A 14,132-nucleotide genomic window follows, 5' to 3' on the forward strand; every position below is an offset into this window, starting at 1 on the left:
CAGCCAAGAGAGATCCTCTTCCTTCTTCACTGCTCTTCTTTTAAAGAAAGGTCCTTCAGTCCTCAGGAACCAGAGACAGCGTGAAAGGGGCCTACAGCTTCAGCTTCCAGTGCTTAGAGAGAGATCACCGTGCAGTCAGGGAAAGTAGAGATTTGGTGAGGAGGAGACGGGGAGGCCCCAAGCCAGAGCAACTCTGATGGTGTGTGCACACGTGTGGGGAAGTTCATGTGCAGGTGTGTGAGGCTGCAGGCAGAAGTCCAGGGTCTGTCTCAGATGCTTTTTATGTCAAGTAACAGAAAACTCAGCCTACAAGGTCTTCAACATGAAAAGTATTTATTATTTCATATAACAAGGAGTTTGGACTTTGGATCCTGGGTTGATTAACTCACAGAATCAACTGTATCATCTAAGACTCAGATCTCATCATCTGCCTGCCTTCTTATTCTCAGCATATCCCCCAGCTACCCCTAGGATGCTCATAACATGGTTATAAAATATGGCAACAACCAGCGAAAGTAAAAAAGATTTTCTTTCTTTATTTTTCATGTGACTCTTATTAAAGAGAAGTTTCTTTCTTAGAATCCTCCTGGACATTTTTCTCTACTTTATTGGACAATAGCAAGTCACATGCCTCCTCCAAAACCAATCACTGATAAGATAAATTTGAATGTCTTGATTTGATTATATCAATCAGTATTCCAAAAGCAAGTCAGGGAGGGAAGGAACCTTGAATAAAAATTGGAGAGTAGCAGATTCCTAGGGAACGGGCTTTGGTTGCACTGTTTCGCACCTGGCCTGGTGGACCACACTTCCCCATCACCACTCTGAGGCCATAGGGAAGGCACACCTGGTCTCTTCCTGTCCAGACCAGGCTCTGGGAAGCCTAGACAAAAGTCCTCTTCACTGTTCACTATTGAAAGCACCTACAGCTTCAGACCCAAGTATGTGAGACAGACAGAGGGGTGGGTGTAAAAGAAAAAACTTTTCCAGTTGTGCCATGTCATATTAATAGCAATATTAAATCCTGTCTCAATATTACTCCTGTCTCAACAACTTTGATTCTAGGATCCCAGGCTTATTCTTACCACTTTAGTCAAAATGAGTTTCTGAGTTAGTTCTTCCAAAGTTCTGATAAAGGCACACGATCATGTGACCCAATTCCCAGCCCTGACTATAGAGCCTAGAGTCCACTCTGTCCTCAGGGCTTCCTGTTCCTCTCCATAGGACTATAACAACACCCCTCCAGACCATTAGTCCATCAAGCCCCCTTCCCTGTCTAAGACCTTACCTTCATCCAATCACTGTCCAGATCTGCACCCAAGAACACTCACTGCCAGAGCCAATCTTCCCACAGCTGTGACCAAAGCCCAGAGCAGGTGACTCTTGAGTCTCTTGGCAACTTTCTGTTAGGGAGAGGGTAGCAGTTTCCCAATCCTTGAGAAATAGGAGAGCCAAAGGGGGACACGGAAGTGTACACAGGGTGCAGCCTGAGACTTTGGTGTTGGCCATTATCTTGCTAATCTATTGCTCCACAAGTGCCCCCCCCCCATACCTGTGGGGGAGACACTGCTGGTGTGACTCCTGGGGGATGCTCTTTCTAATTTCCTGGAAGTGCATGCTAGCAATGCCAGATGGTCCTCACACCTGGCTGTTCCGGGCTGGCGGGACAAACTGGGACCACTCTGAAACACATTTGGTGGTTAATTTCATGAACTTGTTTGTGTACTTCCTTCAGGGTGTCAGGATCAAGATCAAATGCATTCATAAGGTTTAAGTCAACTGTCAAGGATGGCCTGTTAATGTGGAGGGGAGACAGCCCCATGAGACCCAACAGTGACTTCATTTCCCTGGGCCTTCGGGATGGAGCCCTGGTGTTCAGGTAACCCTCTCTCTGGCTGCCTTCAGCAGCACCTGGTGATCTTTCTCAGACTGGACGGATCATGCCTACAGCAATTCCAAAGGGAGCTAAAATACAGGCTGCTGCAATTGGCTGTGGCCTAAAGCCCCAGGTTTGTTTGAGGTCTCTGATTTTTCTTTTCAGCATCCATGTTTTCAGGTGGTAGACTGCAAATTATAACTTGCCAGACAAATTTGGCCCACTACTCATGTTTGAAAATAAAGTTTTATTGGAATGCTTTCATACATATGCATGCACATTTCATATGTATATATTTGTGTGATGATGGCATATTTGAGTAGTTTCACTAGGAAGGTATGGTAGAGCCTAAAATATTTACTATATGGCTCTCTGCAGAACAATTCAGTGACCCCCTTCTAGTGTGTTACTGCTGTAGGCTCCCCACTTGCAAATTAGGAAGAAAAGAGGATTTTGATACTGCCCAGCATAGTAGTGAGTCCTCAGCTTAACACTCAACAGCTCGGGAAGATGTGAAAATCTAAACTCCAAGAGTCCTGGCTTTAAGTTCCATGCTGCTTCCTCTTAGCTTTGGGGACAATCCCTGCTTTCCAGTCTCCTGCTGCAAGAAGAACAAAGCACAGATTCCTGCCGCAGTAGATGAACTCAACACTGGCATCTTTGCAAGCACTTCTTGATAGGCATAAGGCAGCCCCAAGAGTTCTAACCTCTTTTTTAGTGAATTTAGATTGTTCTCCGATGTGCCAAATGGGTAGTTATGCCATAAAGAATCTCCCTACTAGAATGGATGGGAGCCAAGCTTCTGTGGGACAGGGTCTGCTTGTCTTGTGAAATATGAAAAAGCTGCTCTGGAGATTGTAATGACACTTCCTTACTTGAGGTTAGAAATGGCTCATTTATACCTGTGGTTTTCCAGGTATGGTCCCTGGGCCAGCAGCATCTGCATCACCTGGAACTTTCTTAGAAATGCAAGTCCTCAGGCCCTATCATAGATGTACTAAGCCCAAGCACTCTAGGCCCAGGGCCCCGTAAGCCATGTTGTAACCTCCCCAGGTAATTCTGATGCCCTCCAGGTGTGACAGTGTCTGCTCTCTCTAGATAGACATTTCTTGGGCTTTTCCTACCTGCATCACCTCCACCCAAGGTGATGAGCCCAAGTGATCACTAAATGGTATGAAAGCAATGGAATTGAAACAGACAAAGGAAAGAGAGCCAAACACGGAGATAATGAAGATTTAACTCTGGGGCTTTTGTCTGCCCTGTGCTGGGATTACTGAGAGCCAGAGGAGGATAACATAAATCTTTTCAATTTGAAGAAAAGGCATTTGAGAGGAATTGTCACTTGTCCAACATCTCACTTGCCCTTAAATAGCAGAGCGTGCCGAGGGGATTCCGTCCTACGATGGTGGGGACTTTCAGTAGCCCCACGTGGCTGAAGCTGGAGTCTGGCAGGGGCAGGTGAGGAGCAGCTTGTCACCGTCTCCAGCTGCCAGCACACCACTGCCCCTCCCAGCCCACCCCTAGTTGGCCCAGAGGTCAGATAACCGAGCTCTTCACACCCGGGATCCAGGCTGGCTGCCTTGAAGCCATTTTCTTGTGGTTTTCCTGTGGTTAACCTCGTCAAGGCCTCAAGTACTTGATTGTGCCCAGAAAAGAGAACCGAAACAGTAGCTGAGCTGTGGGTGGGACGGCCCAGTTCCCCCCCCTCCCTCCGCTGCCAGCCAAAGTCTATTCACCACCCACTCCAGCCCCACAGGGAAACTGGAGAAGCTCCGAGGTGCCCCCCAGGTCCCATGGGCTCCCTTCCCAGCCCTGGAAAGGAAATGCCCCCCTGGCCCCTCCCTCTCATCCTCCCCCTTGCCCCTCCCTCTCACCCTCCCCCAGGCCCTCGCCCTCGCCCTCCCCCAGGCCTTCCAACAGCTGCTCTCCATCCTCATGGTTCTGAAGTTACCATTTCTTTCTCAGGTTGTTGAAAACGGTCCCCATGTTTTTCTTTGAATCCTGGAGACCTGATTGTATCCTCTGTAAGATACACCAGGGAGCCCGGGCTGGGGTCGCTGTCAGTGCTGGGCCCACAGCCACACCATTGCTGCCCAGCTGAATCACCTTCTTCCGGACGGCTACCAGCCACCCTCCCACTCAGTACAGACCAATGGAAGTGCTGGGCTGGCTCAGGGAGCAATTATGGTGTAGGCTGGCGGCTTGGAAATGCCAGCAGGCAGAGGGGCACTCAGCAGCTGGTTTCAAAGATAGATGGCGGTGCCAGCTTCCTGGGATTCTGATGAAATAGGTGTGGATAGGCACTGGGTTCTCATTGGAAACAAGTACTCCAAGTGACAGCCTGAGAAGCAGGGTCTGAAGTGACTTTGGAATCAGACGTGCCCGAAACCCATGGCTGTGTGATCTCATGCAAGTTACCTAACCTCTCTTGAGTTTCTGTCCACTCATCTGTACATGATCAAATGGAGGATTAAATGAATTCATTCCTGTAAAGGACTTAATTCGAGGTCTAGAACAACTAGGTACTAGAGATAATGATAATTAATAATTACTCTGGTTAGTTAAGTGTTTTCTGGGCTCTGGAAGCCCCCTGCCTCAGAAAGATAACATGGGCAAGGAAGTTAGCATTGCTCTAATTGCTTCATTAAATTTGGTTAGTATTACCATTATTGTTATTGTTAACAATATAGCTGGCCTTGGCCCTGAGGACCTGACATCAGTGGAGCCCAGAGAATAAACTTTTTTATAGGGTGGACAAACCAATCTTGAGGTTTCAGTGTTTGAACCAGGTCCAGAGCAAACAGAAGAAGATGATGAAATTCCCTCTTAACTTTCTAGACTTTCTTCCTTCACCTAAATGCAGGTTCCTTTTGCTAATTTAGGACTCAAAGCCCTTCTGCCAGAGAACAGACAAGAGCGATGGAACTCTAAAAAAAATCACTCATAGTTTTGGTCAAGGTTGAACATAAAAAAGGAAATCAAAGGTTTTGGCTAAAATGAGTGTGGTTTTCTGTTTTATTTTTGCTTTGTTTCATTTTGCTTTGTGATTATATGTGGAACATAAAACATCCTGGGAGGGTTTACGAACGTCACTTGACTGACATTCTGCATGTCACGCTTCCTGACATTCTTTCCCACTAATTTTGACCCTGTAACATTTTTACGCAGCAGAGAAAGGTGAGGGATCTGACATTAGCCAAGTGCCCTGTGCCACAGCTTAAAGGGACAGGATTAAAAATGCCATCCCATGAAAGCATGGAGGTGGCCAAGTGGTTTCCAGATGGCCTCTCTGATGGCACCTCCTGGTGCCCACCTTGGTGCCCAGCCCTGCGGCCTTTGCTGCAACTTCATGTCGAGTGGACCACTCATCCTGGAAGCCACTTACAAGGCATTGGCAGAGCAATCAGACGAGCACTGGTTCATTGTTCCCCTTTGGTACCAAGGTATCACTCATGTGCAGGGCACACATGTTGTGTGCAGCTGGGTGAATTTTAAAATACGTAAATGCTGTTTCCCCACCACCCAGAAGAAGATATAGAACACTTCTCCCACCCCAGAAAGGTTCCCTCATCTCTCCTCCAGCCAAGGTAACCACTGTTCTTAGCCATTTATCATTGTACAAAAGGGGGAGCTATTCCAAGGTAGGTATGTGTGTCTGGGCAAGCAGGCGTTACTCAGAGGATCTGAAATCACACAGGGTGGGAAGGTCAGGCCATGGAGAGGCCAACAGAGTTACCCCCATGATTGCAGTCATCTGTTGGGCTCCACCTTGAGTCCCTCCCTTAAGCACATTCTGTCCTCTGCATGAACAGGAAAGCCATCCGGCTGGAGTAGGGGAAAAAGCCCACCCTGGTCCAGGTGGGACCTGATACAACTGCAAAGGTGTCTTTCACTGGCCCATAAGCACATTCCAGCCCAGCCTCCCCAGGCCAGACCCTGGATTCTGAGATCTTGTTGTTCCTGATGTGTTGATAGCCTGGGATTCACTCACACATGGCCACTCCCCCAGAACCTTGACGAATTTAACTATTGGTGACAACTTTCTCCTTCCCGCTGGTTCCTCGAGGTGCATTGTGATCCCTATATTCAAGTGCACTAAGTGCTTCAGGTGTCTGGGGTGCTAGGATTGTCTGTTTGTTCCTACTATGTGCCTTGCTGTTTTAGTCAACTTTTTCACTGCTGTGACTGAAAGATCTGACCAGAACAATTGTAGAGGAAGAAAAGTTTATTTGAGGGCTTATGGTTTCAGAGGTCTTACTCCAGAGAGGGCTGGCTCCATGAGGCTGAACATCATGGTGGAGTGTGTGGCAGAGGGAAACAGCTCACATCCTGATGATCAAGAAGTAGAGAGAGCAGACTCCATGCTCCAGATACAAAATATATACCCCATAGACACGCCCCCAGTTAAACCCGGTCCTCCAGCCACATCCCACCTGCCTCCAGTTACCACTCAGTTAGTCCCATCAGGGATCATTTCACTGATTGGGTTAAGACTTTCACAGTCCAATCATTTCTCCTCTGAACTTCCTTGCGTTGTCTCACACGTGAGCTTTTGGAGAACACCTCACATCCAAACCATAAGGCTATCTTACTTAACATACCCTGCAATCCTTCAGGGAAGGTATTCTTACCTGCAGTTTACACATGAGGAAATTTAGACTCAGAAAGAGGATGCAAATTGCCCAAGATCACAGACTAAAAATAAAATAGCAAGTCTGGGGATGCAGGCCGGTCATTGGAACACAGGGTCCACCTCAGATAGAAGAGCCACATGTAGTATCCAGCTAAGTGTCTGCCAACCAGCTCCTAAATTGGCTTCAGAGTCATACATTTCTTCAATAAGCATTTGGCCTCCACTTAATGAAATCTGAAAAATCCACCCCCAGGCTGCTCTGTACCAGGAGACACAATGTGGGCAATTTCATTAGCAAACAGTGGGTTTGTCAGGGTCGGGGTGGCAGCTTTGTCCCATGGTTGGTCAAGTCATTGTGAGGTCTATTCTTGGTTAGATGCCAACTGGCTGTGGGACTTCTTTGAGCCTCTGTTATGAAAGAATGACCTACGTGGCACTTTCTCTGGGGAAAGCCCAGAGCCCTCTGCTCTTGCATGGCTCTCAGAAGCCGAGAGAGCTTCATGAGTGTGTGAGTGCCCTGGTTTTCCTCCCCACAGTCCTGTTTCTTGGGTAGCGGGTGAAGGAGAGACACCTCTCATGAGATGAGGGACAAGCTGCCCCCGGTAGAACATCAGAAGCCTGATCACATAGGGTTTATGATATTACCAAGTGAGGTCCAGGCAGTTGGCCCAATGCCCAAGGGAGAGTAGTCACCTCACTAAATATTTGTTGAATTGAATTAAGTTAGAATAATTGAATGAACATTGGATTGGGAGGGATTTTTCTCTCCGGTAAACAACATGTTCAAGTCTTCTGATACCTTTAGGGTATCAGGACATCTGGAACCTGAAATAAAAAATTGGAAGGTACCAGGAGGACCTGATATCAGAGTAAAAAATGGGGAATGGGGCAGATAATACACCAAGTTCAAGTTCTAGTCATTAGCTTTGCAATTTTAGGCAAATTCCCTTAATCTCTTTAGGGCACGGCTACTTGTCAGTGTTCTGTTTCAAAAAAAAAAAAAAAACAAGACAAATGAAACACTTGTGTTAGTTTCCTAGGGCTGATGTCACAAATTACCACAAGTCGTGTGGCATAATAAAAATTCCCCCCTCACCATTCTGCAGATTAAAAATGCAATGTGTTTGCCAGGTCTGGTTCTTCCTGGAGGGCCTGGAAGAACGCGTTCCCTGCCCTGAGGTTCTGAAGGTGCTGGTGATCCTTGCTGTTACTTAGCTTGTAGCTGTCTGTGTTTTTCCAGTCTCTGCCCTTATCATCACGTGGAATTCTCCCCGTGTGCCTCTCTGTGTGGCCATGTCCCTTCTTCTTAAAAGGATACCAGACATATTGGATTTATGGTCACCCTGATCCAGTGTGACCTCACCTTAACTAATTACCATCCTAACTAATTAACTAAAGTCCCTGTTTTCAAATAAGGTCATATTCTTAGGATCTGAATAGAACCTAAAAGTTTGGGGGGAACACTATTCAATCTAGGATATCACATTACAAATGATAAAAGTCCTTTTCATTATCCCTGATAGTATATGCTGAGCATATAATTATAGTACTGATGCTTCCAACCCATGATCTTAAAAAGAAAAAAATCAGCCTTGATGATGTTAGGCCAAGCAAAGTAAGCCAGCCCCCAAAGACAAGCATGTCATGGTCCACTTACATGAGGTATGTAGAATAGACCAATCCAGACAGAGAGTGGGAGGGGAGTATCAGGGGCTGGAGGGAGGGAAGGATGGGGAGTTATTATTTAACAGGTGCAGTGTTTATTTTGTAAAATGAGAAGAGTCCTGGAGATTAGTTGTACAAAGGTGTGAAAGTATTTAACATTACTCAGTTATATACTAAAAACTGGTTAAGATAGTAAATGTTGTGTTCTAGGCATTTTACCACAATTGAAAATTAAAAATAAAATTCATGGCTCCCTGAATTCATTTATGGGTGACCTGAAAATCGAACACCTTGTGTTGTGTTAAGGAAACTGCATGCTGCCTTCCCAAGAACACTTTGCAATGAGAATCCTCTGTGAATGGGTATGTGTCTGTGCTTCAGGGTTTTACTCTGTTCACTGTCTTGTTCTTCTCCAACACCCTTAGCTACAACCTGGGCAGTGGTGTGGCATCCATCATGGTGAACGGCTCCTTCAATGATGGCCGGTGGCACCGGGTCAAGGCTGTCAGGTGAGCACCTAGCCCCGTGAGAGGCAGAGTTCGACTGGGCCATACTGGGAGGTGGAGTCCAGTTCTCCTTTAGTCCCACTGCCCTGTTCCCCAGCCTTGCCTGGTATCCACCAAGTCCCAGCTGTGCCCCCCGCTGACACTGACAGGCCAGAGGTCAAACCCCACTTCTGTAAGGAATGGTGACTTTCTGGAGGAAAACACTCTCTGATGATTAAACTGGGGAGGGCCTCAAAATATAGTGCAATGAGATTCCAGGACTTCAAAGAAGGTCTCCATCTTATCACATAGGTCAGAGTGGCAGAGTGGCACCATGCAGCTGGCTCTGCAGCTGTAGGACTTCCTATTGGCATTCCTACTGTTCTCTTTGTTTTACATTCTTAGACCCTTATAATCCCATGTGGTTCACAGGGCCCCAGGTATGTATTTCACTCCTCAGTAGGAGTCATTATCCCAACTTCTGATTTTCTTCAGGTGAGCCATTCTTTTGCTCTTCTTTACAGTTTTAGTTTTATTCCTTACATTCCATATTCCTAACAGTACATTTTCAGGAGCCAAATAGTGGGTCAGCACTGGTAGTGTCAGTACTGTGTATTAGATGAAGCACCCAGAAGATGAATCCTGTCTGGGGAAGTCTATGGGTGAAGTCAAAGGGTGAGGCCTGGGAAATACAGGGCTCAGCAGGGTCAATTTCCTGCTTAGCTCACATACAGGCTGGAGGGGAATAGCCTTGCTCTGACCACTGTGCCTGACTTTGATACCTTAGTGCAGGTGTGAGGATACAGAATCAGAGCTGTGCTCACCTGCTGCCAAGTAGAAACCACTCGAGATAGATGTGTAGTGATGTTGATGAAACCCCAACTCTGTCTTGTTGAAAAACATAAATGTTTTCCCATGATGAATACATACAGGAGTGCATCTCAAATTTGTTCTAGAATAGAAGTCAAAATATACAAAGTCAAAATCTAACTCCAAAGTACTCCAAACCATGTGCCTTCTGAGTTCCTCATTTCTCTCTCTCGGTACCATCTTTATAAGGACTTGCACAGAGGCATCCAAAGGAATTTGAAATGTGTCAGTTCTTAACTCCAGCTGCCCTCAATCCCTACAATTCCTTTTCTGGGGACCACAGGGATCAAAGCACCCTGCTCTCAATTTCCTTGCGTAGAGATGGTTGGTAGAATACATGTTATAGAAGGATATTAAAACATTCACAATTGTTGTGGTTTGATTATGTGTATCGAGATACACAGTGGTGGGGACACCAGGTCCTTCTTTAACATCATCTGGGGAAACTGATGTTAAGTGACTTTCCTAAAACTATACAACTGCTGTGGGCAGAGCCTAGATGAAGGCAGACTACCACCACTAGGATTTCGGACTTGGAAGGGACAAGGCAGGGGAATGTTCCTCCAAATAACTTCAGATGTCAGAGTGGCAGAGTGGCACCATGCGGCTGGCTCTGCAGCTGTAAGACTTCCTATTGGCGTCTTGACACCATTCCTAGTGCGTCTTAGGTTGCAGTGAGGACGGAACAAAAAGAGCTGAGTCCAGGAACTGTATGGGTGGGAGGATTCAAGCAGCTATCACAAGTTATGAGCAGACAGCCTAGAAGAGACGGTATAACAGATCTAAGTGGGAACTGGTTCAAAGCCAAGCATATAAACCATGGCAAGAAGGGTGGGTGGACATCTTAATTCTCTGTTAGAGACTCCAAAGTCAAAGATGGGAGAATCAACAGAGAGGAGATCCCTAAGAGGGGCTTTCCTTTACACTGTCTTGCTCTGGTTAATCCTGGTCTGGCAAGCATTATTCCTAGCAGAAGAGAGAAAACTTCTCACTTAATGGACTTCTTCAGTGGCCAGATTCTTTACACCCTATATTTTATCATAGTTAATATTCATAGCCGTCTAAATTCTATGGTCTTCTCTTTATGGATAAGAATTATTATGTGATGATGACGTTGATAATAGCAACACATGCCTTTACCAGTCTTTGTAAAGCAAGATATGTATCAGGTACCATGCTCTGTACTTGGCAGGCACGACATCTGATCCCCATAAGAGCTTTAGAAGATGAGCATGGTTGTTCCCATTTCAGATGAGGATGTTGAAGCTCGATAAATTCATTTATTCATTTGTCTACTGTTACAAGCCATCTACCATTCGAGACACATGAAATACAACACTGAGTAAAACTGATGTCCTTGCTCTGGTCTTGGATTCTACTGGGAGGCAACAGACATTACGTAACATACACCATGAAGAAGGACATTAGATATGATACTGGAAGGCAAGATCACTTGTTTTTCAAACATGCCACTGATTAGAAGACAATATCTTTAAGGGAAGGTCAGTGGAGTAGAAGAAGGAAACCGAGAGGGGCAGGAAAAGGGAGAAAACGCAGAATAAATGTAACCAAATCACATGATGTGCATATGTAAATACATCACAGGGAATTTCACCTTTACTTATGTGCAGAAAGTACCAATCCAAGATAAATAAGTGAGCAAAAGAAGATCAGTAGAGTAGAGGAAGGAGAATAGGGGAAGGGAAAAAAGGAGGGGAAGAGGGGACAGTCGGGGAATAGGGACTGAAATGGAGTGAATCAAGCTCCATGCACATATGATTTTGTCAAAATGAACCCAACCACTAGGTATAATGATAGGGCTGTAATAGAAAGAGACAGTATCTTCATTTTAAAAATAGAAGAATGAAAAAAGAAAATCTTAGAATTAATGAAATACAGTAAGCAAAAAAAAAAAAAGCAATATTTTAGAATGATGAAAAAATTCAAAGGCAGAACAGACAAGGCAAGCCACTGGGGACATTGATCATCACAGCATGAAGGTATGAGAGCCCAGAAATGCACTTCCAAAGTGGGGATCCTTGCATGGTCTGTAGGGAGCAGGCAGACAGGGGAAAGCTCCCTCAGTTCAGTGCCAGAAGAGTGGCTGTCGAGAAGGGGGCCTGGGCTAGTGCCCACCCCTAGTGCTGCAGAAGCCACCACTTTGGGTTTTGGCAGCCCTGGCATGTGTTAGTTGTTTGATACCTTTATATTGAAATGATTGAATTAGCTCCAAAAATAGCATTCTGTTTTGTTTTACATTCCTTTGCAGGGATGGCCAATCAGGAAAGATTACCGTGGATGACTATGGAGCCAGAACAGGCAAGTCACCTGGCATGATGAGACAACTCAACATCAACGGACCTCTGTATGTGGGTAAGTGACCTTCAGGGCCAAATCTAGATCAGGTCAGGGCTTTTTATTTATTTATTATTATTATTTTTTTTTTTGGCAAGTTCTCTGTTTGTTGTGCCAGGGATAGGTCAGTGAAATATCTGGAAATCAGGAAGCTGTCCTGATATTCCATTCTTCCATTTTCTGAACTTCTGACTCATGGCCTAGGGGACAGGAAGGGACTTACTCAGATGCTCTGTGCTTTGGACAGATCCACCAGGAAAACCATGCTTTTCTTGTTTATAGAACAGGAACCTGTTAAATATAGCTCTAGGAATTCTCTCTGAGGAAGTAGGATCTTTCTGGTCCACCTCAAAATAGAATGAGTAGCATATCTATAAATGGCTTATAATCCACTAATACAGAACACACAAAAGGGAAAAGATATCTTTAAATATTTTCAAAGTGAACTTCATTGAAAGCATTCCACGTCAGTGTATCTCTTTTGGTTTAAGATGCTATCACCTCCAATGACACAGCATTTTGTCGACATTATACAACATGCCAAAATTCACTAGCTACTAATTTGGTTTCATTTGAGCCAGAAATCACACTGTGAGTTGTGTATTTGTACCCTTTTGCTGTGTATGAAATTGATCCAAGTGAGCCTGTTCCTTCAAGGACAATGATAAAATAGATGTGCGACACTGGATAGTCTGTCCTATCAACCAAGGGATGTCAGTGGACACTCAGGTGCACCACGGGCAAGCCCCAAATTGCACAGCTGACATGTCCTCTTTTAAATACTCTTTTTTTTCCTTGTGGCTTCCTGGCAGGTGGAATGAAGGAGATCGCTCTGCACACGAACAGGCAGTACATGAGAGGCCTCGTGGGCTGCATCTCTCATTTCACGCTGTCCACCGATTACCACATTTCCCTCGTGGAAGATGCTGCAGATGGGAAAAACATCAACACTTGTGGAGCCAAGTAACACCAGCTGGCCTTGCCCAGGGGACAGAGCCTCTATCTTGAGAGTCCCAGGGGCCCTGAGACCCTGCCCGATGCCACACACAGAGGCCTGGGACCAGGTGTGTTTCCTCTCATCAAGGGGAAAGTACACCCTGATGGGAAACTGAGCACCAAGGCAGGAGGCCCTGGGTGGCCTACCTGCTGACACTCTGTGGGCCAAACCCCATGGAGCACTGTGTGTTGGAAGCAACGGACTTTGTCCATTGAATGCATGGAGTCTGCCAGAGATCACACATCAATGCAAATTCCAGAGCCTGTCTGCTGTAACTGAATGAATGTGTTGTGATTCATAGTGCTTAGAAGAGGAGAGAGAGAGAGAGAGAGAGAGAGAGAGAGAGAGAGAGATCTCGAATGAGCCCACAGAGCAGTATTAAAATACTTGTCCTTCCCTGGCTCATGACACTTACTCACAGCAGAATGACTGTGTGACCTTGAACTTTGAATTTCCCACCTTGGCCCTAATCCCTTCCACTCCCTGGTGGCTGGCCCAAAGTGCTCTCACTGTTCCAGGAAAATAAAGGGTGGGGAAGATTGAACATAGAATCATGGTCATAATGCGGCCCCTCCCCCCAAGTGTACCTTTAATGTGAAATCCCTGCTTTTTATAATATCAGTCTAAGAAAATGGGCCCCATGATTTTGTAGCTGTACTTTTGTATGTGACTATTTTTATAGCTGCAGACTGTCTACACGGTATACCTTAGGGTGTGCTGGTAGTATACCCTAATTCTTGCACACTTTCCTAAAAATTGTCTCCCAAAGAAGACTTGGGGTCATTTGTGGTATCAGTGGAGTGGGAGAGGTGACGTGGGTGGGCAACTCGGGGAGCTGACCATTCTTTTTTTGGTACATGTTGGTTCTAGGGGATGAATATGAAGCTTTCCAAAATAAGCAGATTAAAAGGAATATGTGTTACCAAGGTGGGTCATGGTCCTTCTGTTTGAAGAAAAGGGAATCTCTTTAGTAAACTTGAATAAAGGGGACGAAGAAGACTAGAACTCATTCATTCATTCATTCATTCATTCATTGAGATGATACTGATTCACAGAGGTCACATTCACAAGTGGACACTAAGGCAGCCAGTGCTTCCAAGCTGAACAGAGAGTGGGGGATGTGCCCTTAGCATGGGCCAAGCGTCTGGTCAAGAACCAGAGAAACGAAGCTTCTTTCTGCACTGTCAGCTGTGTCCCTCTGCGATGCACACATGTGACTCCATGTGCAGCTGGCTCACTGGCAGATCCCCA

At 45.7% G+C, this 14,132-nt stretch overlaps 1 protein-coding gene across 6 annotated transcripts in view; it reads left to right on the top strand.

Annotated features, from left to right (window-relative positions):
• The window catches only part of Egflam (EGF like, fibronectin type III and laminin G domains), a 175,011-nt gene extending 161,204 nt beyond the window's left edge, over nt 1–13,807 (top strand). For all 6 annotated transcript variants that reach the window (XM_021726568.3, XM_078017762.1, XM_078017765.1 and 3 more), the window contains 4 exons: nt 1,736–1,879; nt 8,600–8,683; nt 11,799–11,902; nt 12,697–13,807. In XM_021726568.3, coding sequence (XP_021582243.2) covers nt 1,736–1,879; nt 8,600–8,683; nt 11,799–11,902; nt 12,697–12,851 — 487 coding nt within the window. In that variant the 3' untranslated portion in view covers nt 12,852–13,807. The remainder of the gene's footprint in view (nt 1–1,735; nt 1,880–8,599; nt 8,684–11,798; nt 11,903–12,696) is intronic.
• The last annotated feature ends 325 nt before the right edge of the window (nt 13,808–14,132 follow it).

Source organism: Ictidomys tridecemlineatus, chromosome 1, assembly GCF_052094955.1.
Source record: "Ictidomys tridecemlineatus isolate mIctTri1 chromosome 1, mIctTri1.hap1, whole genome shotgun sequence".
NCBI lineage: Eukaryota > Metazoa > Chordata > Mammalia > Rodentia > Sciuridae > Ictidomys > Ictidomys tridecemlineatus.